At 41.5% G+C, this 23554-nt stretch overlaps 1 protein-coding gene across 4 annotated transcripts in view; it reads left to right on the forward strand.

The window, feature by feature from the left end:
• Positions 1 to 23554, forward strand: part of CYFIP1 (cytoplasmic FMR1 interacting protein 1) — a 129542-nt gene that overhangs the window by 54328 nt on the left and 51660 nt on the right. For all 4 annotated transcript variants that reach the window (XM_029950793.1, XM_029950791.1, XM_029950792.1 and 1 more), the window contains 10 exons: positions 1442 to 1559; positions 6199 to 6321; positions 7441 to 7566; positions 15113 to 15279; positions 16512 to 16659; positions 17902 to 18055; positions 19464 to 19620; positions 20838 to 20934; positions 23005 to 23081; positions 23180 to 23288. In XM_029950793.1, coding sequence (XP_029806653.1) covers positions 1442 to 1559; positions 6199 to 6321; positions 7441 to 7566; positions 15113 to 15279; positions 16512 to 16659; positions 17902 to 18055; positions 19464 to 19620; positions 20838 to 20934; positions 23005 to 23081; positions 23180 to 23288 — 1276 coding nt within the window. The remainder of the gene's footprint in view (positions 1 to 1441; positions 1560 to 6198; positions 6322 to 7440; positions 7567 to 15112; positions 15280 to 16511; positions 16660 to 17901; positions 18056 to 19463; positions 19621 to 20837; positions 20935 to 23004; positions 23082 to 23179; positions 23289 to 23554) is intronic.

Raw genomic sequence — 23554 nt, forward strand, 5'->3', positions numbered from 1 at the left:
GTTTGGTCTGTGCTGTAGTTTGCTGAGGTCTGTGCTAGCTTATTTCCTAATAAAATTTACCATTAAATTTGATATACCATCCAGGTAGGTACTGTCTCATTCTGTTGTAAATTACATTCATTAAACTGAAACAGCACTAATTCAAGATCTGATCTGGAACATGTGCTGATTTGCATGGTGTAAATGCTCCTGCCATGACTGACTTGAGGCTAACAGCTTGTGATAATTCTAGTGGCATGCCATTACACAGTGCTTCTATCTCCTGGACATAGATGAGCCCTAGATGATAGCTGATGGTAAAACCAGTAAGACAGTCAGGAAACAATGAGTTTTGCATACTTATTTTAATGTTTTTAATATGATTTATTATAAGTTGGTAGCATTTAATTGGTGTTACTGGGCATTTAACAGCCACCTTGGGAGGTGCCTGAGCAGGTATCAGTGAGTTTTGAGAGCCCAGCCCACCAGCCCTACACCAACATCTGGGTTTAGAAAGGGTGGCCAGAGTGTGTGATGTCAGCAGTCAGGTTCTGAGCTCTAGGGCCTTGCTTAAGGTGGACATGCATTTTGGGGCCTGCAGGTGAGGGGAGGAGTATTGAGGGTGGAGCCTGGTCTAGCACCTGAGCCTCATGTACTCATTGCAGACTTAGGGCGCCACCTTGGATGATGCCAACATAATCATTGCATCATCCTACAGTGGAATCGGAAAGTGAGAAAGGATTGCTGCTTGAGAGAGTGTACCCATTATTTTGAAAAGTGGTAACCTGCATCCTTTCCCTTCAAGCAAAAGGACTAGCTTGTTAAAAACATAGTGAGAGTGTCTGTGCTGAGTGTGAGGGAGCAGGGGTCAGAGCCGCAGGGCCTGCAGCCCTGCCTATGAGCTCCAACAGCTTTAATTCTTAAAAAACTTCTTTGCAATTAAATTGACTGTCTGTTTACTGCTGAAATGGAGTGTTGTGCATGTAAGCTGACTGTCTAACTTCCAAGAAATGTCCGTTTTCAACTCCTAGTAAGGATAACTTTTGTTTCAGAGTCTTTGGGTGACTTGTTTTCTACTATAGCTTGTGTTTTCACATGTGAGTAATAAAGAAATCTTAGTTCCCACCAAATCTGCAGTATGTGTCATGTGTCCTTGCAAGGGTGATGCAGTATCCTAAATCCAGCAATACCTCTCAGCTTTTTGAAAGTAGTTGGCTGATTAAGGAGAAATTATGATTCCTTTTCTAAAACACGGTTCTCAGATGATAGGACAGTGACCCTAACACAGGGAGGTGGGGCTGGCTGGCTATTTCTCTCCAAGCCTCTTTCTCCTTGGCAGCATGCAGGACCAGTGGGCCATCCTGTGTGCCTGCTGTGCATATGTCCCTGGCCACTGAGTAGTATGATGCGTAAGCCTTATGCAGGACCCCTTCAGGTAAACACATTTTCCCTTCATTGCCAGATGGACATGCACATCATCCAGCAGCAGCCCGCAGTATAATATCTGTGAGCAGATGATCCAGATTCGAGAGGACCACATGCGCTTTATCTCAGAGCTGGCGCGCTACAGCAATAGTGAGGTAAGTGGATCTTTCGTGACTGCCTGTGCTGGACCGACGGCCAAAGCTGCGTCAGAGCCTCTGGCTGGATGGGAACACATGTCCTGGGTGCCCAGAGGAGGGCCTGGAGTTGAGGGTAGAAGGAAGCATTGTCTCACCTATAGGTCTTCTTAATTCCTTCTAGCTTTGCAGCTGGTTTTTCTGTGTCCTTGTTTGGGCTGGCCACATTTTTCCCATCTGCCAAGCATAGCTCCAGGCCAGCCCTGCCTATATGTGAGGTGGACAGGAGTGGAGAGATCTGAGTCCGGAGGAACAGTGGGAATATCATTTCTCACATCTGAGCCGACAGGGCAGCGAGGTCAGGGACAAGCAGTAGTCAGTGGTATGGGTGCTATGCATAGTCTTAGAGAGACCTGGGGACTTGAGACCGCATACACAGGTCTGGTTTTTGAGACTATGGTACCTCAGGGTTCTCAAGAGGACCATTATCATTTGGAAGGAACAACTCGGTGTTGGTCCCACCTACTATAGGGCAGTGAACTCCCCTGTCCCCCACCCAGGAAACATTAGCCATCATGTAACCAGAATGTCTGGAAGATAGTCCAGATGGCTAAGTAAGCTCATGCTTACTCCAAGCAGACCCCTGGTGGTCAACTTTCCAGGGAAGAGGTACTATCTCACTCCTTCCCCAGCCACCAGCACAGCCCACAGAATAGAGACGGGGTGGGGGTTCAGGAAGGCAGTGCTGAAGGAATTGTAAACTGAACTCTTGGGAAGCTCTCAGACAACATCTACGTAGAATCGGTTTGCACCCTAAAAATAGGCACATTTGACAGCATGTATGATTCCTATCTGTTTTTCCTCTGATTTCTGCCATAATACCTTTACAATTATGGTGAGGTTTTAATAAAAAAATTTGTCTTTGAATGCTGCGCATTTGGGGTTTTTTTAAATTTTTTTTTAACAATTCATTTTTGAGATAGATAGAGTGTGAGTGGGGGAGGGGCAGAGAAGGGAGAGACAGAATTCGAAGCAGGTTCCAGGCTCTGGGCCTTCAGCACAGAGCCTGACGCGGGGCTTGAACTCACAAGTGGTAAGATCATGACCTGAGCCGAAGTTGGGTGCTCAACTGAGCCACCCAGGCACTCCACATTTGTTGTTTTTTAAGTAAAGTTTATTTATTTATTTTGAGAGAGAGAGCGCAGAAGCGAAGGAGGAGCAGAGAGAAAGAGATACAGAACCCCAAGCAGGCTTCACACCATCAGTGGCAGAGCCCAATGTGGGGCATGAGCCCATGAACTGCAAGATCATGAGTTGAGCTGAGATCAAGAGTTGGACACTTAACCAACTAAGCCACCCATGTGCCCCTGCATAGTTTATTTTTTAAAAAGATTTATGGATATTTAATCCACATACCATATAATTCATTCATTTAAGTATATAATTCAAAGGTTTTTAGTTTATTCACTGAATTGTATAACTACCATGATAGTCCATATTTGAACATTTTCTTTACCCCCAAAAGCAACTCCATACCCATGTGCTTCTAATCTGTAGGTAGATCAGAGGTTCCAACCACCCTCTTCTTTGGGTTGCCATGTGTCTTGCAGAGATAAGGCCCCTTTTTAAACATGGCTGTAGCACCATTATCATACTTTTAAAAAATCAAGTATTCCTTAATATTAAAATCATTGTTTAGTTTCTTCTTTTGACTCATAAATGGTTTATTTTTCCAAGTTTGTTTGCCTTGGTATCCAAATAAGTTTTGTACACTGTAGTTGGTTGGTGTGTCTCTTTGAAGATGTGTCCCTCCTCCATCTCTCTCACTCCTGATGGTGTCATTTGCCATTGATGTGGTTTGAAGTGTTGGAGTTCAGAGCCAACAGCCAGGAAATAATTCTTATAATGTTTTTGGTGCAAAAAGGTGGTTTTATTAGAGTATAAGGACTGCCCTAGGGTTTTGAGGAGTGACTGATTATATAAAATTTTTTTCTTTTTTTTTTTAAGTTTATTTTAAGAGAGAGCACATGCATGTGCATATGTGAGTAGGGTAGGTGCACAGAGAGAAAGAGGGTGTGTGCACATGCAAACAGAGGAGGGGCAGAGAGAGAAAGAGAGAGAATCCCAAGCAGGCTCTGTGCTGTCAGTGCAGAGCCTGACGCAGGTCTTGGATCTCATGAACCATGAAATCGTGACCTGAGCTGAAATCAAGAGTTGGACGTTTAACTGATTGAGCTACCCAGGCGCCCCTACATAAGATTTTCTATTCTTTGGAGGAGAGGTGTAATGTTACGCCTCTAGGAAATTGAGTCTGTAGGTTTCCAGAGATTACTTTTTTTCTTATAAATCGTCGAGACATTTGCAAAATCATGGAGACTAATGTCCTTCATGGCTGTGATCTCTATCAGTTAACCCTTATTTTCCCCTTCCTTTTTTCTTGGGCAGCTGGGAGTGCCTGAAGAATGCCAGACATATCCCACTGGTGGTGTTAGCTTGTGCTTTGCCTTCAACTTGCCTATTGCTTCTTCATCACCATGACCTCTGTCCCAAAGCTTCCTCTGCATTGGTTATTAGATTCAGAGGCCTGATTAGACCCTGCTTCCATTTTCTCTGGGCACCAGCGCTTAATTGCAGGCCAGCTGCTAGAGTGTCTGGCTCTCTCTTTCTGGGATGTGGACAACCACTGTTCACTGCCAAATGTATGAATTCATTAGGGCTACAACATGATGGTACTCTAGTCTGTTCACCCCCACTCGACTCCAAACAGTTGAGCCTTGCTCTGCATGTATGATTCCTTCAAGGGAGACAGGTGAGAGCTGGATTCCTTTGCTGTGTATATCAGATTTTCAAATAATTGATTCTCTAGCATCATCTAAGGTAATAAACTTTTTTGAGTACTATTCTGAAGTAAATCTACTTCAGTTTCTTTTTTTTCCCTTTAATGCTGAAAGTGCTGGTTCTTAATTTGACTACAGCATATTTTGACTTGATGTCTTATCTTAGTATATATTTAGCAGTCTTAAAATAGCAATACCAGCACTGCTAATAACAATATAATTACTAGAAACAACATATAATTATATGATAATATAATATAATAGACATTTCCCTGAGCCAATATTGTGACTGAACAGGCCCTTGTGGTTCTTACTATGATTGCAAAATATACCTCACCAGCAGCCATCAGGAAATTCTGGGGGTAAAAAAAGCATATGTACTCAAAGTTCTGGAAGACACGTGGCATACCTGGGGCCACAAAGTGAAGTGACAGGTAGATGAGTGTGGTTCTTGAGCTCTGTCTCTATTAGGGTCCGGGGTGGGGTGCCTAGGATTTCATGGGCTTACTCTTTATTAACAAATTTCAAACATAAATGCAGGAATGAGGGCAGTAAAGTGGGTCACTCAAGTGATGAGTTATGTAGGTCACCCAGAGCTTTCTAGAAGGGGAATTTCATAGGTGGGGCTCCCTGGCTCTTTATTTATATTGCTGGTACTGTGTTTATTGTAGATGGATATCTTTGAAATAGATGCCTCAGCAATCAAAAGCTTAATGCCAGGCACTTAAACTGTAAAAAAAAAAAAAAAAAAAAAAGCTTAATGTCAGGTACCTGCACTACATTGTTCCTCTATGCAGTCATGAACTCATTTCAAGTACACACTTTAATTCAGTGTTTCATTTTGCTTTTGAATATTAGGGATTGCTTTTTTCCCTAACTTAATTTTATGTCATAATCATATAAAATATTTATGTGGTTCCAAAGTGAGATGTACAAAAGGAGGTATATTCCTCTCCGCCCTGTGCCTTCCTGCCCTTTAGGTAGCCATTCTTAAATACAAGTTTTCAGGGGAACCTGGGTAGCTCTGTCAGTTAAGCACCAGTCTTAGGCTCAGGTCACGATCTTGTGGTTTGTGGGTTGAAGCCCTGCATTGGGCTCTGTGCTGACAGCTCAGAAGCTGGAGCCTGCTTCAGATTCTGTGTCTCCTTCTCTGCCCCTCCCCCACTCGCACGTGCTCAGTCTCTCTCTTTCAAAAATAAACAGTAAAACATTTTTTAAAAACGTTTTTATTTATTTTTTGAAAGAGAAAGATACAGAGTGTGAGCGGGGTAGGGTCAGAGAGAGAGAGAGGGAGACACAGAATCCAAAGTAGGCTCCAGGCTCTAAGCTGTCAGTACAGAGCCTGATGCGGGGCTTAAACCCACAAACTGTGAGATCATGAGCAGAGCCAAAGTCCGATGCTTAACCGACTGAGCCACCCAGGCGCCCCAACATTAAAACATTTTTAAAAAAACTTAAAAAAAAGTAAATATAAGTTTTCAATTTTTGATATAAGCAAATACACATGATGTGCATGTTTTCCTTTATTAGCCAGGTAGAGCATAACTATGTACATGGTTCTCTTAACACCATGTCCTAGAGATCCCTTCAGCACAGTCTGCAGAGACATTCTCTTTTCTTTGAGAGCTGCAGAATGTCCATTATCAGGGCTCTATTGTTGCCAGCCTTTTGTCTTGGTAAAGGCTCATATGTCTACCTCATTTTGTAGTTTTACAAATGTACCTTTAGTGTAGATTCCTAGTGGTCTGATAGGTCATGGGGTAAGTGCATAAGTGGCTTTTCTAGATATAGGGCACCTTCTTGATGTTCCTGTGCTGTTCTAGGTTGTCACAGGGTCGGGCCGCCAGGAGACTCAGAAGACCGACACCGAGTACCGGAAACTCTTTGACTTGGCACTTCAGGGTCTGCAACTGCTGTCTCAGTGGAGTGCTCACGTGATGGAAGTGGTAGGTATTCTATACTTGCTTCTATTTGGAAATGCAGAGGTCGGAAAGAGCAGCTACCCCTGGTTGGTTACAAGTGTTTTTTCCCCAAAGTCATCAAGAAACTGACTAAATGATTTATCGAACTATCTATCTATCTATCTTCATTTATTTAGAGAGGGAAGGAAGGGAGGGGCAGAGAGAGGGGGGAGAGAGTGAGAGAGAAAAAGAGAGAGAGAGAAAGAGAATCCCCAGCAAGTTCCATGCCCGCCATGGAGCCTAATGCAGGGCTCACAAACTGTGAGATCATGACCTGAGCTGACTTGAGCTTAATTGACTGAGCTGCCCAGGTGCCCCTAATTCTCTCTCGCTCTCTCTCTTTTTTTTTATAATGCTTTCTGTGTGAAGTTCCAGCCATTAGTTTCTTTTGTTTAGCATTACTAAAATAGTTTCTGATGGGATATAAAGATTTGGATACCTATAAGTTTTGGAAGATTTTCCTTCCTGTTGTTTACTTTGATTAGAATTAAATTATTAAATCAGATGAACACAAAATCATTTGAATGGCAGATTTAAAAAATTGGTGATGAAATGTCTAGTTTTAGATAATCAACACAAAATATCCTGGACATTTTACTTGATTGATTGATTGATTGATTGATTGACTTAAAAAATTTTTTTTCTGTTTTTTATTTTTGGGAGACAGAGAGAGACAGCATGAGCAGGGGAGGGTCGGAGAGAGAGAGGGAGACACAGAATCTGAAACAGGCTCCAGGCTCTGAGCTAGCTGTCAGCACAGAGCCCGACACAGGGCTCAAACCCACGAACCCACGAACTGTGAGATCATGACCTGAGCCGAAGCCGACGCTTAACCGACTGAGCCACCCAGGCGCCCCTTGATATATTTCTTAAACCTGAAGTCACATGGCTATGAAGTTTTGGGATTTTATGGAGATGAACTCTGTGTGTGTGTGTACGTGTGTACAGTGTATGTGTGAGCATGCATGCATGTGTGTGATTTACAGATGCAGCTAATATTAAAAGACTGACCTTCGGTTACTTTGATGATGGCCTTGTCAGTCAGACCAGAAGGTAAGCATCTTGTATTCAGTGTGGATGACTCCCCCTTTCTGACCACACCAGTATTCATGGAAACTTGTGCACCCAACCGACAAGTACTCCAACAAGGACTGCCCCGACAATGCTGAGGAGTATGAGCGTGCCACCCGCTACAACTACACCAGTGAAGAGAAATTTGCTCTCGTGGAGGTGAGGTTTGCTTTCTTTTCCTTCTCTGGCTCTCTGGCCTCAGTCTCTCTTCCCATTCAAAGCAGAGGCAAAATCTTGAGTAAAATTCAATGTGCAGTTTTCACGTTGTTGCTTCTGTAAAGGGCGACCCTTTGTATCTGTTGTAGTTGTCAACAGAACAATAAAATAAGATGTGGATTCCTGGTCTCTGCATTGATAGCTCCCTGTGAAGATCAGGGGTTTGCTCACAACTGAGAGTGGAGCACGTCTTGGTGGGGGGACAGAAGAGGAACAATTTGTTGACCCTCGTGGTCTGAGAGAGAGGAACCCCTGTGTTTCCAGCTGTTGTCACCAAGCTCTTTGCTCTCACATATGTTGGCTGTGGCTCCATTAGCTCTGCAGTGTCTTCATGAGACTTTTGGTAAACAGAAGGTCTTTGATGAACAGGCAGTCTTCAGTGCCGTGGAATTTCTTTTCTTTTGTAGTTGGACTCTTTTTTTCTGTCTTATTTAAGAAAACTTTGCATGCCATAAGGTCCTAAGATACTCTCCTCCACTGCCTTCTGGATATTTTATTATTCTGACTTTCACACTTAGAGCTGAAGTTCACCCCAAGTTAGTTTATTTTTAAGTTTATTTATTTAAGTAATCTCTCCATCCAGCGTGGGGGTTGAATTCACAACCCTGAGTTTAAGAGTCACATTCTATATAACTCTTCTATAACTGAGCCAGCCAGACATCCCGCCGGCCCTGCACCCTAGGTTAGCTTTTAAAACACTTCTGTCTCTATTGCTCCATTTTGCCACCTTTGTTGTCAATCAAGTGATCATTCATGTATGGGTATGATTCTGGTCACTTTTCTAATCCATTGTTTAATTAGTTTATCCTTGTTCTAATACCACCTTCTTAATTATTAAAGTTGCTTCTGTGTCGGGTAAAGTAAGCTTTTCTCTCTTTAAGAGTTCCTTGGTTATTCTTGCCCTTTGTATTTAATACAAATTTTAGAATCATTTTTTCATATCTCACAGTGAAATCTGTTGGAATTTTTGGGGGGTATATGAGTAAACCTATGGGTCATTTTAGGGGAGAATTGATAAATTTAGAATATTAAGTCTTTTATGAACATGGTATATCCCTCCATTTATTTAGAATCTCTTTAATTTCTCTTTTATAATCTGTGAAACTCCTCCACATCTTTTGTTAGCCTTATATTTAGGTGTTTGATATGAGATGGTATATTTTAAAGTCTTTCTAAATATTTGTCACTGCTATTTGTCATGTAAATTATTTTTTATATTTTTCTTTATATCTACTAACTTGTCTAAACTTATTTATTAATTGTAAAAAATTATTCATTGGATTTTCTACCTATATAATCATCATCTGAAAATGATGACAGTTTTGTTTAACCCAATTTTCCATTTTTTTAATTTTTTTAATCACACTGGGTAGGATCCCTACTTGTTAAATAGGAGGCACTAGGCCTTGTCTCATCCCTCATCTCAAAAGGAAAGCTTTCAACATTTCACCATATAATGTGTTTTATAATGTGTTTGCTATAGGTTTCTTATAGCCAGCCTTCATCAGTTTAAGGAACTTGTGTTCAATTCTTTATTTGCTAAGAGATTTTATTATGAGTTGGTATTAATTCTGTTAAACATTTGACATCCACTGAGGTACTCCTGTGACTTTTCTCTTTCATTTCATTAATGTGTTAATGTGGTTAATTTACATTGATTATGAGGCTCCCCCTCTTCCTCTGGTTTGTTGGTTTTGTCTCTTTTGTTTTGTTTTGACCAGGTTTAAGGTAGCCTTGCATTCCTGGTATAATAAACTCAACTCAATCATAATAGATTATCCTCTTTATATATTGTTAGATATAGTTTGCTAATATTTTGCTTAGGATTTTTATATCAGACTTGATGAGTGAAAGTGTCTTTTACTATCCCTTTTTTAATAAATATTTAAAAATATTTTTAGATTTACAGATTATTTACAAAGATGATACAGTGAGTTCCTGTATACCCCACACCCATTTTTCCTTATTGTTAACATTCTTTATTAGTATTGTTATAATTAAAAAATTCATATGGATACATTATTATTAACTAAAGTTCATAATTAATTCAGATTTTCTTAGTCTTTCCATAATGTCTTAGTTCTGATCTAAGATCCCACATTACATTCAGTTGTCATATCTCCTTAGGCTCCTCTGGGCTGTTTTTTATTAGACTTGCTTGTTTTGGATGACTGTAACTGTTTTCAGGAGCACCGGTCAGGTACTTTGTAGAATATTTTTTCATTGGTATTATCTGATTAACCTGGGGTTATAGGTTTGGGGAAGGAGGATCACAGAGGTGAAGCACCATTTCCATCATATCACATCAAAGGTACATATTGTCAACAAACTCATCACTGTTAGTGTTGACCTTGATCTCCTGGCCAGTTAAGTATTATCAGGTTTCTCTGTTATGAAGTTACCTACACCTTCCCCTTACCCCTGCTCTCCCCTTTTTATAGTGTACTTTAGGGAAGGAAGTCTGCACTCCACCCATACCTATGGAATGGGTAACATCATTGCTTTATAACCATCCATTCTAGTTTTCTGGATGCTGGCTTCATAAAACAATTTATTGAGGGCTCCCTTCTCTCTGAATTGTCTGTAGTGGTTTGTGTAAGGTTCATATTACTTCTTCCTTAAATGTTTGCTAGCATTTATGCGATGGTTTTTTTTAAAACATTCCATTTCTTTATCATGTACATTTTCTGTTTCTTTTTGTATCAGTTTTGGAAAGTTCTGTTTTTCAGGGATGGTAAGTTGTATTTTCAGGGAGTTTTCAAAGAATCTTTTAAAATTTTCTAATTTTCATCATAAAGTTTTTCATAATAAATTCTCTTATTTTGGTAACAACTTTTTTTTCTACGCCAATGCAATTCATTTGTTTTGAAGTATAAACATTAAGTGCTTTTTTTGATATCGTCACAGAGATGTGCAATCACAGTCAAATTTAGAACATTTTTGTTATGCCAAAAAGAAACTTCATACCCATTAATAGTCACCCCCAGTTCTTCCCTCTCTTCTGTCCTGGGCACCCAGTCTGCTTTGTGACTCTGTAGATTTGCTCATTCTGAACAGTTCATATAAATGAAATCATACAACATGTGGCTAACTGTGATTGACTTCTTTCACTTAATATAACGTTTTCAAGGTTCACACATGTATCAGTATTTCATTCTTTTCATTGCTGAATAATTTCCTATTGTAAGGACATATCACATTTTATTTATTTATTAGCTGATGGACATTTTGTTTCTACTTTTCACTATTGAGAATAATGCTACTATTAGCTTTTGTGTACTAGCTTTTGTATGGATGCATGTTTTCTTTCCTTTTGATTATACACCCAGGTATATATAGTCTTATGGTAACTCTATGTTTAACATTTTGAGAAACCACCAGATGGTTTTCCCAAGTGGCACCACTATATTATACTCCTACAAATAGTGTATGCAGGTTCTACTTTCTCAGAATCCTTATTAACACTTATTGTCTGTCTTTTTGTTTCTGGCCAGCCTACTGTATGAGAAGTGTATTTCATTATCACTATGATTTTGATTTGCATTTTCCTAAAAACTAATGATGCTGAGGATATTTTCATGTGCTTATTGGCAGTCTATATCTCTTGTTTGGAGAAATGTCTATTCAGATCCTTTGCCCATTTTTAATTGGATTGTTTAACTTCTTACCGAGTTTTTATGTATCTTAAAAGAGTTCCTTATCAGACATATGATTTGCATTTTCTCTTTGGTTGTCTTTTTACTTTCTTAATGGGGTCTTTTGAACCATCAAGTCTTTAATTTCAGTTAAGTTCAGTTTTCCTATTTTTTCTTTTGCTGCTTATGCCTTTGGTATTATATCTAAGAAGCCATTTCCCAACCCAAGCCATGAAGATTTACTCCTGTATTTTCTTATAAAAATTTTATAGTTTTGCCTCTTATATTTAAATGTGTGGTGCATTTTGAGTTAGTTTTTAATATGGTGAAATAGGAACTGTGTTAGAGGGTCCCAAAATTGCCTTCAGGTTTGATATGCTAGGACTCACAGGACTGAGTAGCTGTTCTACTCAAAGTTATAATTTATTACAGTGAAAGTAATGAAGTTTTGGGGTGATGATGGGGGTTTGAGGCCGACAGCCAAGAAAGAATTCTTGAAGACGTCTTGGTGCAAAAAGGTGATTTTATTAAAGCATGGGGACAGGACCATGGGCAGAAAGAGGTGCACTGGGATTGTGACAGGTAACCGATTATATGCTCTCAGGTTGGCAAGGAGGCAGGGAGAGTGTAAGTCTCTAAGGAATTTTGGAAGCAAAGTTTCCAGGACCTTGAGGAGCTTGCTGATGTTAGGAAAACACCATTTATTACTGTTTAGTAAAACCTCAGTCATGAGACCTTTCAGCTATTAATCAGGGGGCCATAGGCTTGGGGTATGATTACCAGTATATATCCTGGGGGAGTTGAGATAAAGGAAGTTTCCAAGGAATTTTAATATGTTAAAGTAGACTTACAGGTTCAGGGGTAGGGGCATGCAATCAGGATAATGTTAAGCCAAGATTCTCTTTTGCCTCTAGCAAAGTATCATCAAGGCAGCTGAGCCCCTGGACAGAGGTCATTCTGTTGGTTTCAAGGACTTGTCAATGGGCTATAGGCAGTAAGAGAATTTAATTTTTCATATGCCTTAATTTCCCACATCACCATGGCAAGCACTTAAACCCCTTTCCTTTGTTCTTGGGTAGCCAGTAGTGTCCAAGAAATATTACACATACTCCACCTGGGTGGGTCTGGGGACTGCTGTTAGTCTGTACTTTGCCTTCAGCTTGCCTTATGGTCCCTCATCTAAAGGACATGGTTTTAAATCAGCAAAAGGCACTTAGCCAAAGTCTAGGAAAAACCATATGCAAACTTCTAGGTATCCCCTACTAGTGCAGTTGTGATGATGTATGTTATTTTTCCAGGAAAGATGAGTGACAACATGAGGAAAGTGTTGCCAACTAGGGAAACTTACCCAAGATCTTAGTGTCCAGGTTTAATTAAAAAACAAACAAACAAACAAACAAACAAACTCAGTAAGGGGGTTTAATAATGTCAGTAATGTAGGTTAGTAATATAGGTATGCAGCACGCCTGCATGATTGACCTCAGCTGCTCAGCTCCAGACTCCAGTGCAAAAATAGGTGTTCATCATAAATTACATTGTTGGCATAAACTATCTAGTCACACTGATATTACAGTGCCCCAGAGCCTTAGGTATGTACAGACACTCTTTTCAGGCAGAATATTCTGATGGCTCAGAGTTGGCCAAGGAAGAGCCAGTCCTAAAAACAGGCCTTTCTTGGGAATATGTGGGGTTTGATCATCCCTGTCCTCAGAGTTAACCCTTTCCTGCATAGGAGGCCAGTTTCATTGTTTTGCATGTGGATGTCCAATTGTCTCAATATTGTTTGTTGAAAAGATAATATTTCCCTGTTGAGTTGTTTCCACATTCTTGTTGAAAATCAATTGACTATAAATGTGAGGATTTATTTCTGAACTTGTATTTCTATTCCATTGATCTGTATGTTGATATAGTCACATAATCTCTTAATACCTGTAAACTTTGTGGCACTTGATGAGATTTTTTGAGGTGATGGTGGGGTTCAGAGCTGATGGCCAAGAAAGAATTCTTGAGGCATCTTTGGTACAAAAAAGGTAATGTTGTGAAAGCACAGGAACAGGACCTGTGGCCAGGAAGAGCTGCCCTGGACCCTTAGGAGAGGCTGGTTATATACTTGGGAGTTGGGGGATGTAAAATCTAGAGGAGGTTTCTAGTGGGATTTTCTTGTGCTAAAGAAGACTCACAGGATCCTGGAGGCCTAGCTATTGCCAAGCTAAGGTTGTTTTTCTCTCTAGCAAAGGATAAACATTAAGACTGTAGGGAATTTCTAGAGAAACATTTTACTCTGTATTTGTCAGTCGCTTTAGGTTATAAGGAATTTTATCTGCCATTTCCTTTTTGCCTTTGTTTCCCAAATCAGTAATCACCCTTTTTCTTCCTTAATGCTGATAATTGTGCCTTGTTTGTTTTTCTGAATTAGTCTTGGCTGGACATTTGTCAATTCTATTATTTATTTACTTATTTATTTAAACAGCTTTGTCTTCATTGATCGCCTTCACTGATATGCTTGTTTTCTGTTTTGTTAATTTTTACTTTTATTTACCTCTAGTTCTGGGGGGTTTATTTTGGTATTCTTTTTATGACTTATGATGAATATTAGATTATTACTATTTTCAGACATTTTTATTTTCTAATGTATGCCTCTAAAGCTCAAAATTTTACTTTTTAGCATACCTTTTCCCACATACCATAAATTTTGAATATGTAGTGTTTTCATTTTCATTCAATTTGATTTGAATTTGATTTTAGTTTAAAAAAACTTTTTAAAACATTTTGTTTATTTTTTGAGAGACAGAGAGAGACAGAGTATGAGCAGGAAGGGACAGAGAAAGAGAGAGAGAGAGACAGAGTCTAGGCTCTGAGCCATCAGCACAGAGCCCTATGCATGAAGATCATGACCTGAGCCAAAGTTTGATGCTCAAGTAACTGAGCTACCTAGGCATGCCTTGAATTCAGTTTTAATGTGAATTGGGCATTTGCCTTTTTTTTTTAACGGAAATTTCCTCTTTTTTTCTCTCTTGTTAGAAAAGCAACACGGAACCATCAAAAAAAATCCCTAAAGCAAACAAATAGAACACAAGAATATGTAGTGAGGGCAATACATGATGCTGCCACAGAGATGTACTTTAAGCATTTTAGTGTAGTTTCTTCCAGGCCTTTTTATGCATATTAGATTAGCATGCTGTTACTGTTTAGCAAATGGAATTTGGGCTAAAAACTCTTACAAGTTCTTTTTTCTTTTCCAGCTAGTAACATATTTGTGTTCCTGAATCTTTTTTATTCTTTTTCCTTTATTTTATTTTTTTATGTTTATTTATTATTGAGACAGAAACAGAGCATGAGTGGGGGAGAGGCAGAGAGAGGGAGACACAGAATCTAAAGCAGGCTCCAGGCTCTGAGCTGTCAGCACAGAGCCTGATGTGGGGCTCAAACCCACAAACTGTGAGATCATGACCTGAGCCCAAGTCAAATGCTTAACTGACTGAGCCACCCAGGTGCCCCTATACTTTTTCCTTTCCTTTAAAATCCTTCACAGGGTGTGTATCTTTATGCGTTTGGGAGTGCTCTGAGTCAGTTGCCAAATTCTCTGTTAGCTCCATGCCACGCCCACCAAGCAGATCCATCCCTACCCTCAAGGCACTCATGGTCTAATCGAGTCAGACCCAGGCATAGGGACAGCTACTAAGCCAGAGCTCCTAGGAAGAGCTACAGAGCAGCAGCTTCAGAGCAGAAACATTGGAGGCCAGGGAGGCAGGTACTGTGCATGAGAAGGAGGCAGCTTCCAGGTGCAACTCAGCATCACCTAAGAAAGAACCATTGCTTGTTCTCCACACTGAAAGTCATGTGACCCCCTGCAGGTGATTGCCATGATCAAAGGGCTGCAGGTGCTGATGGGCAGGATGGAGAGTGTGTTCAACCATGCCATCCGGCACACCGTCTATGCCGCACTGCAGGACTTCTCCCAGGTTACCCTCCGGGAACCGCTCAGGCAGGCCATCAAGAAGAAGAAGAATGTCATCCAGAGGTCAGCCTTAGTGTAATACCTCCCTGTGAGCTCAGAGTCCAAAACTACAGAATCCATTTAGTTTAAACAACTGTATAGTTACATTTTCATAAATATGCTCAGTGCATTTATATTCAACCTCCAAATGCCCTTCTGATAAATTTCCTCTAAATGTAATGCAATGGGTCCAATTATTCACCTGAACAATGTACAATAAATGAACTACAGAATGTCTGAGCAGTGGAGCCACAGGGACAAGGGTGTATTTATCTTGGGGCAGGAGAGTGTCTCAAATCTGTTTGATTCTAATCACCAGGCTTGTGGGGACAGGAAACCCAGCATCACATTTTCCATCTCAAAATGTGTCCTCTTTAAATATTTTTGCTTCTGTTCCTTTTGGCCTGTCCTACAAATTGTTAAAAAAAAAAAAACACACATAGATATTTCAGAGATCCTGTAGTGATCCTGAGCTAGCTTTCCCTTAATATTTAGCCTTTTAAAGTTGTCTTTCAGAGATATTTATGTAAAATGAAGCTTACAGGGACTCAGAAGTATATTGATTTCATTTTCTTGCTTTATAACTAATGTGTTTATCACCTGGCTTGGTATGATTTTTAGCATTAATAAAATTTTATACTGTGAGTCTCCTCATTTTGCTCAGGCTTGCCACAGTAGGAGGCTCACCACATGGGAAATGTGTAGTCTTAGAGTAACTCAGATTTTAACTAGAACTTTCCCCATGAGGTAGGATAGGCACATGGATCTGTCTGCCAAGTGTGGTGCCTATGGGGGCGGGGGGCTCCACATGGTGGGATGAGAGCATGTTCCAAATGTGTCTGAGATATAGGCCCAGTCCCTGCAGTTGCGTTGGTGACATGTTCCTTTAGAATTCAGGGAATCAGCCAAGGGAGGTTGAGTTTCAGCTTTCTGGGTGGATGTTTGTGGTCTGTCCTCTTATTGCCCTTTGCATGACTCAGTGTTCAGGAACTAAAACATCATTTCCGGGCTAATTGATGCAAACTACAGCAAAGTCAGATCTTCTGGGGCTACTGATATCTCAGAAAAAACAATCTATCCAATCTATCATTTCACTTTGAACTGGCCCATTATCATATCCCACACTGTCGCCAAAGGAAATCAAGTGTGAAGGTTGGCTTTCTAGCTATGTATTAGGTTAGGAGATGCTGTGATTGTTAAAGTCCTGAAGCTATAAGTGCACCATGCCTCACTGATAACTTGATTGGGCTGTTTAGTGTCCTGCAGGCCATCAGGAAGACCGTGTGTGACTGGGAGACGGGGCACGAGCCCTTCAATGACCCAGCCCTACGGGGCGAGAAGGACCCCAAGAGTGGCTTCGACATCAAAGTACCCCGGCGTGCGGTGGGACCCTCCAGCACGCAGGTTTTCATCCTCCCTGCTCCCCTGCTCTATCTTTTCCCCTGAGTGGGCTAACCCAGAGCTGAGGGTTGGTAAGCAAGGCCAGGAGTAAAATGATACCACCACTATCTGCTCAGATGACCAAGTATTGCCTGTGCCTTTTTTGTTCCTCGGTCCCTTGCCCAAGAGAATCTGGAGCAATAGCTAAGACATCCTGTGATTCTCTGATTTGATCATTTGTGTGCAGAACTTAATTTGACTGCATCAACTCCCATCACAAAAATGTGGGTGAAAGTCTATGTGTCTGTATTTATGCTGTGTTTCCTGATGAGTGTTTAAATATATGGTTATAGTTTTTATACTGGGCCTAAGACTGATTGTTTCTGAAGATAAAACTTAGAAATTTAAGAATATAATATTTTTTTGTATCCCTGGTCTTAAGCCACCACTGTTGTTCTCTCTCCTGCCATGCTCAGCCCCCTGATCCCCTAAAGCAGCCTTATTCTGACGCTCATATCTATTTAATATGTCCTTCTGCTTTTCTCTTCCCAGTTTGGGATGTAGTACTTCTTAACTCATCCTTCTTCTGTTGGGGCTTTATAATCCCTTCTGCCAGTCTTTTAGAGAACTTCCAGTAAAGCACGTTGTTGGCTATATATGAAAACTCTCAGATATCTGGGAGGAAGGCAGTTGGCCTACCCAAGGAAGATGCTTGTCCTGAGTCTGTCCAGTGTGCACGCATCCTCCCCACCCTCCGTTCCCATGTGTGTCTCCCCACCCCATGATGTGTGTGTCCTGTGACTAACGGCTCTCTCCCACCTCTTCCCCCATCTGTCCATGTCTAGCTCTACCTGGTGCGCACCATGGCGGAGTCCTTGAGCTCTGCCGAGCTGCTAAGGCAGCTCAAGTCTTTGGGCATGGAAAGACTCTTGCATGTGGTAAACGCGTTTCTGAGGCAGTCCTACACCTATCCGCCTCTTTTAACCTTTGGTGGTAAGACATCATTTGTTTTTCTTGTTGACATTTATGGCACAGAGGTGAATTGTTCCATTACAAATTCTTTCTCACAAGCAGCACCAACTTGGTTACTTAGGTGGGCACCCAGGCCTGCTTTGAGGAGCTGGCATAGTGGTAGGCTTACCGCTGCAGCCTGGCTCTGGTCAGGGCATAGCACAGTAGTCTTTCTCTTGTGGTTTATCTAAGTTTGGTGTAACTAATGCGCCATGTATATTTTCTTCCCCACAAATGTTTCCTTGGATAATGCAGCTTTATATGGTGAGAACCATGCTAGAGTCCCTCATTGCAGACAAAAGTGGTTCCAAGAAAACCTTGAGAAGTAGCCTTGAGGGGCCTACCATATTGGACATAGAAAAATTTCATCGAGAGTCATTCTTCTACACTCACTTGATAAATTTCAGTGGTAAGAGCTACTGCTGACCAGTGTCTGGCCCAGCATGTTCTAACACTGCTAACACTGTCTAGAATGCTTCTGCTGACCATCCCCTGCTGTGGTCCCCTCACACATCCAGATGGTGACCCGTGTTGTAACATTCGTGGTATTTTCCTCGCCTGTCGCTTTAAATGCACGGCCGACAGTACTCCTTCCATGTGGTGTGGCCTTTAGAAGGATGAGGGCCATGGGCCTGCAGCTGGCTCTGAGACCTGAATGCAAAGCCTTTGTAACCATACAAGGTTAGAAACACAGACAAATGTCATCTGTCACTTGTCTGGAGAACAAGATAGTGATGAGTATCAGAAACAGTCTCAGTGAGCATTGATGTGTGGAAGGTGGCAGATCACCTTGACCAGGGCGTTGGTTGGATCCCCTTTGTCATTGTGGAGTCCATGTTTACTCCAGTGCTGCAGCAGTTTCCTTGGAGCAGTAAGCCTGTATCTCGGCTGGGAGTGCTATGGGCTTGGAGTAAATAGTAAGGCTTTTGTTTTTCACTTGTTAAATGATGGAAACATTTTTTTAAAGTTTATTTTGAGAGAGGAGTGGGAAGGGGCAGAGAGAGAGGGAGAAAGAGAGAATCCCAAGTTTGTGGTTCCCAAACCCATGAACTGTGAGATCATGACCTGAGCTGAAACCAAGAGTTGGATGCCTAACTAAGCCACCCAGGCACCCTGGAAACATTAAAAAAAAAATTCATTTCTGTTTTACATTAGGTAGATTTGTACTGAATATGCATGTAATGCTGTATCTTTATCCTAAAATAAAGTAACACAGTTTGTATCTTTTTATTATTTATTTACTTATTTATTTAATGTTTATTTTTGAGAGACTGAGAGAGACAGAGTGTGAGTGGGGGAGGGACAGAGAGACAGAGACATAGAATCTGAAGTAGGCTCCAGGCTCTGAGCTGTCAGCACAGAGCCCAACATGGGGCTCAGACTCACAAGCCATGAGATGAACTGAGACAAAGTCAGATACTTAACCAACCGAGCTACCCAGGTGCCCCTATTTCTCCTTTTTAAAAGGACATTTTCCCCCCTCCCAGTCCCTCAGAAGGCTCACAGGGTTGACAGGGTCCCGCTGGCAGGTGGTGGTGTCCATGCTGGACCAGCAGGGGCCAGATGCTAACTGCTCTTTTTGTGAGTGGGAATGTGCCCGGTCTAGGGTGGCTTTGCTTGCAGCCACATCGTGGTTGACTCATCCCTAGTGTGAGGTGCCATGTGACCACTCCCTGCTCATATCTGCTCCCGCATGGCTCACGACTGAGATTGAAGGAGTTAGCATCTCACACATGCCCAACCCCACACCTGAGATTGTCCTTCTGAGTCTTTTCTACTTGCAGAAGATTAACATGATATCATTTGAATCCTTCAAGAAACGCTGCAGCAGTGCTGTGACCTTTCACAGTTGTGGTTCCGAGAGTTCTTCCTGGAGCTGACAATGGGCAGGAGGATCCAGTTCCCCATTGAGATGTCCATGCCCTGGATCCTGACAGACCACATCTTAGAGACCAAGGAGGCATCCATGATGGAGTGAGTGCCCTGGGGGCCTGTTTTAGCTATTTGTGGTAACCAGGGTCCTTGGTGACATTTGGGAGTTTGGAGAGGGAGAAGGGGGCTAGACTGTTTTCAGTACTTCATTTGAAGATACCCTACTTGGGATAAGACTTCAGAGATTAATGCAAGTAATGAGTTTCTTGGCTTTAGACTCCAATTGGAACACAGCAGAAGTCACTAAGTCCCACCATATCGAACTAAGGCCTTGGGGACTCAGCTAAGGTCTGTAAAAGGAGATGTGGCCTGGCCTTTTGTGTGGCACAGCCTCTGAGCCAGATAAATTTGGGAGAGGAAATGTTAATTGAACAGCTCTGCTTTGTGGTCAGGACTCAGGGCCAAGAGAGGAGGTCAGAGATTTTGAAAATATGAGCTCGATGAAGGTAAACTAATAGAAAAGGGAGATGTCTTGTGAATAGATAGGGAACTGACCCAGCAGTTTCTTTGACACACAGAGCAAATGTACAATTAGACCTTTGTTCGCCTGTGCATATCAGTTCTTTGTGGTGGTCAGGAGGGTGGCCTTCCACTTTCTTTGGAGTGGCCATAAACTCTGTTCTGCAGCACTGGAGGGGTCTGAGGAGCATGGAGATCTAATGCAGAGTCCTCGGCATGCATCTTTGTTGCATCTTTGTGGAGTTGAACTTGACCCCACTGTTCATACAGCCTCCCTACTGTGAGGTGGGAGTAGCCTTGCACCCTCAGAGGGCCCTTACTACTGGAGACCTCTGGCTGCTGCCTTGTGTCCAGACATGGGGCAGAGGGAAAGGAGCTTTCAGCTATGCTGGACATGGTTATTGGTCAGCTGTAGGACCCAGGACCTTTATGTTTTTCTTGTTAACTCAGACAGTTCATTCTTAGAAATAAGAAAATAACTCGTTTTTATGGTTATAAAAATGACTGTATTCTGTAGTGAGAAACTTTAAATATAAATGAGAAGATCAAGCTACAGGAGGCCTTTGTGGGCCCACCAGGGGCCCTGGGCCTGACTTCCATAAGTGCGTTGCATCTGTGGGATTGTCTGGCTTAGTCCATTAGGACCCTGGACAAAAACTTAGTTTGGTGTTTGAAGTAAGAAACTGTTTTTCCTCATGTGAGAGGCCAACAATGAATGTTAAATTCCACCGGGAGTGTGGGCTATGAGAGCTGGGAGGCCCTACGTGGAAGGCTGGGCTGACCACTCACCCCCCCTGCAGGTACGTCCTCTACTCTCTGGACCTGTACAATGACAGCGCACACTATGCCCTCACCAGGTTCAACAAGCAGTTTCTCTATGACGAAATTGAGGCAGAGGTAAGGGCCCAGGCACCTTAACAAACTTTTTCTTTATAGATTTTCTTTATAGTACAGGAGGTTTAAACAATAGAATGAACTTTGAAATAAACATTCTGTAGCGAACCCTTCTATCTGTACTTTTCTCTCTGCATCTACACGTGATGATATTTTAGTTTCTTAGTTTTGCATATTGTAAGCAAGGCTTTGATGAACTTCCTTGCACCTAATTTTTTTAGTAGTGTTCAATTATATTTTGAGGACAGGTTGCTACAAGTGGAATTATTAAATCTTTGTACATGCAGCTAAGGAGATAAATTTTATTTTAGTTTAAGATATAAGACCATTTAAGTTCAACAAATAACATTGTGCATCTCGATTTTCTTTTCTGCCTCCTCACACAAACTAGAAAGCGCTTCTACAGGGAGATGTCATAGTATCCTGGGCCATGTAGCATAGGCATATAGCAAACACCTGCAGGTCCTGCAGTGGTCGCACATGGTGTCCTGCGAGCACATCGGAGTTCTGGGTGGGGAGGCTAATTCCATTTGCAAGGGAGGATACAGTTTTAGGGGTGGTGTCAGAGGGGTTTATTCATTCTATGTCTCTTCAACAACCTCAGTGCTTAGAGCAGCCAGCCATGCTCCAGGGGAGGCCACCACACATAGCATTTCCTGAGATACACAGCCTGGTGGCAGAGCAGAACCCCAATATGATACACATTAACCACTGGGAACACATGATGAACAGAGACTTTTTCATACTCTTTTGCCTTTAAGAGACATGAAGTGTTTTTCTCCATCAGTAAGAAACGGTCTGACATAATTTTCAGTGGCTGTGTAATGATCACTTCTGGCCATACCATAATATGTTTAATCTGTTGTTCTTAGACAACCTGTGTCAGGCTCTATGCTGACCGTGCAGAGCCTGCTTGGGATTCTCTCTCTCCCCCCTCTCTCTGCCCCTCCCCAACTCACTCGTGTTTGCCCTCTCTCTCAAAATAAATAATCTTAAAAAAAATTCGAGGTTGTTTCTTGTCTTTCTTTTCTAATAATTGCCTTTGTTAGTTGCCTTAAGAAAAGATTTTCTTTTAATTTTATATTCCTAGAACTTGCTCATTTTATAACTGGAAGTTTGTACCTTTTCACCACTTTCACCCATTTTGCCTACCCCTACCCCTGCCTCTGGAAACCACCAGTCTGTTCTCCGTTTGTCCTTTTTTTTTTTTTTTTAATTTTTTAATGTTTTTTATTTATTTTTGAGAGACAGAGAGCGTGAGCAGGGGAGGGTCAGAGAGAGAGGGAGATACAGAATCTGAAGCAGGCTCCAGGCTCTGAGCTAGCTGTCAGCACAGAGCCCAATGTGGGGCTTGAACCCACAAACCATGAGATCATGACCTGAGCTGAAGCTGGTCGCTTAACCAACTGAGCCACCCAGGCACCCCTCCTTTTTTTTAAGTTTATTTATTTTTGCAAGAGGGAGAGAGCGAGTTAGACTGGGGGAGGGGCAGAGAGAGAGGGAGAAAGAATCCCAAGCAAGGCTTTGTGTTGTCAGTATAGAGCCCAGTGTGGGGCTTGACTCCATGAACCCATGAGATCATGACCTGAGCTGAAATCAAGAGTCAGCTTAATCGACTGAGCCACCCAGGCACCTCTCCCCCTTTTTTCAAGATTTCACATATATGTGAGATTGTACTGTGTTTGTCTTTCTTTGTTTGACTTATTTCAGTTAACATTAAATGCCCTTACGGTCCATCCATATAGTTGCAAATAGCAGGATTTCCTTCCTTTTTTATGACTGAATAATATTTCATATATATATATGTATGTATGTGTACGTATATATATATATACATACATACACACCACAGTTTCTTTATATGTTCATCCATCAGTTGACACTTAGGTTCCTTCCATGTCTTGGCTACTGTAGATCATGGGAGTGCAGATATCTTTTCAAGTTAGTGTTTTTAGTGTTTTTGGATAAATACCCAGAAGTGGCATTTGCTGGATCAACAGAGTTTTTTTTTTGAAGTTGTGTTATTTGATCTTTAGGGAATAAAAATCTAATATATGGTTTCTTTTTCTTCAGGTAAATCTATGCTTTGACCAATTTGTTTATAAACTGGCAGACCAGATATTTGCATATTATAAGGTTATGGCAGGAAGGTATGTGGTTTATGATTTGGACATGAAATCTTGGGTAACTTGACATTTCCACTGAAGTTCACAGCATATGAGAAATGTCTTCTCTTCCTCTCTACTAGTTTGCTTCTTGATAAACGTTTACGATCAGAATGCAAGAATCAGGGGGCAACAATCCATCTCCCGCCATCTAACCGCTATGAGACACTGCTTAAGCAGAGGCATGTGCAGGTGAGCCAGACCTCCTGGGCAAGGTGAGGCATGGAGCCAGTATGGAAATAGTGTGATTTTCTCACAGGTCACTGGGTTTTAATAGATGTCAGTATGTTATGTTACTGTGGAGATATTCTTATAAAGTGTTGAGATTCTAAAGACAATTTCTTTTGAATACCCTGAAATACAAAGGAAAATTTGCATCACTCTGCACCCTGCCCTGCTCTGGCTCTGAGGAGAGGCATGGCCCCAGACAGCTTGGGTCCTCTCTTAGAGCCCAAAAT

Source organism: Suricata suricatta, chromosome 9 (assembly GCF_006229205.1).
Source record: "Suricata suricatta isolate VVHF042 chromosome 9, meerkat_22Aug2017_6uvM2_HiC, whole genome shotgun sequence".
In the NCBI taxonomy this organism is placed as follows: Eukaryota; Metazoa; Chordata; class Mammalia; order Carnivora; family Herpestidae; genus Suricata; species Suricata suricatta.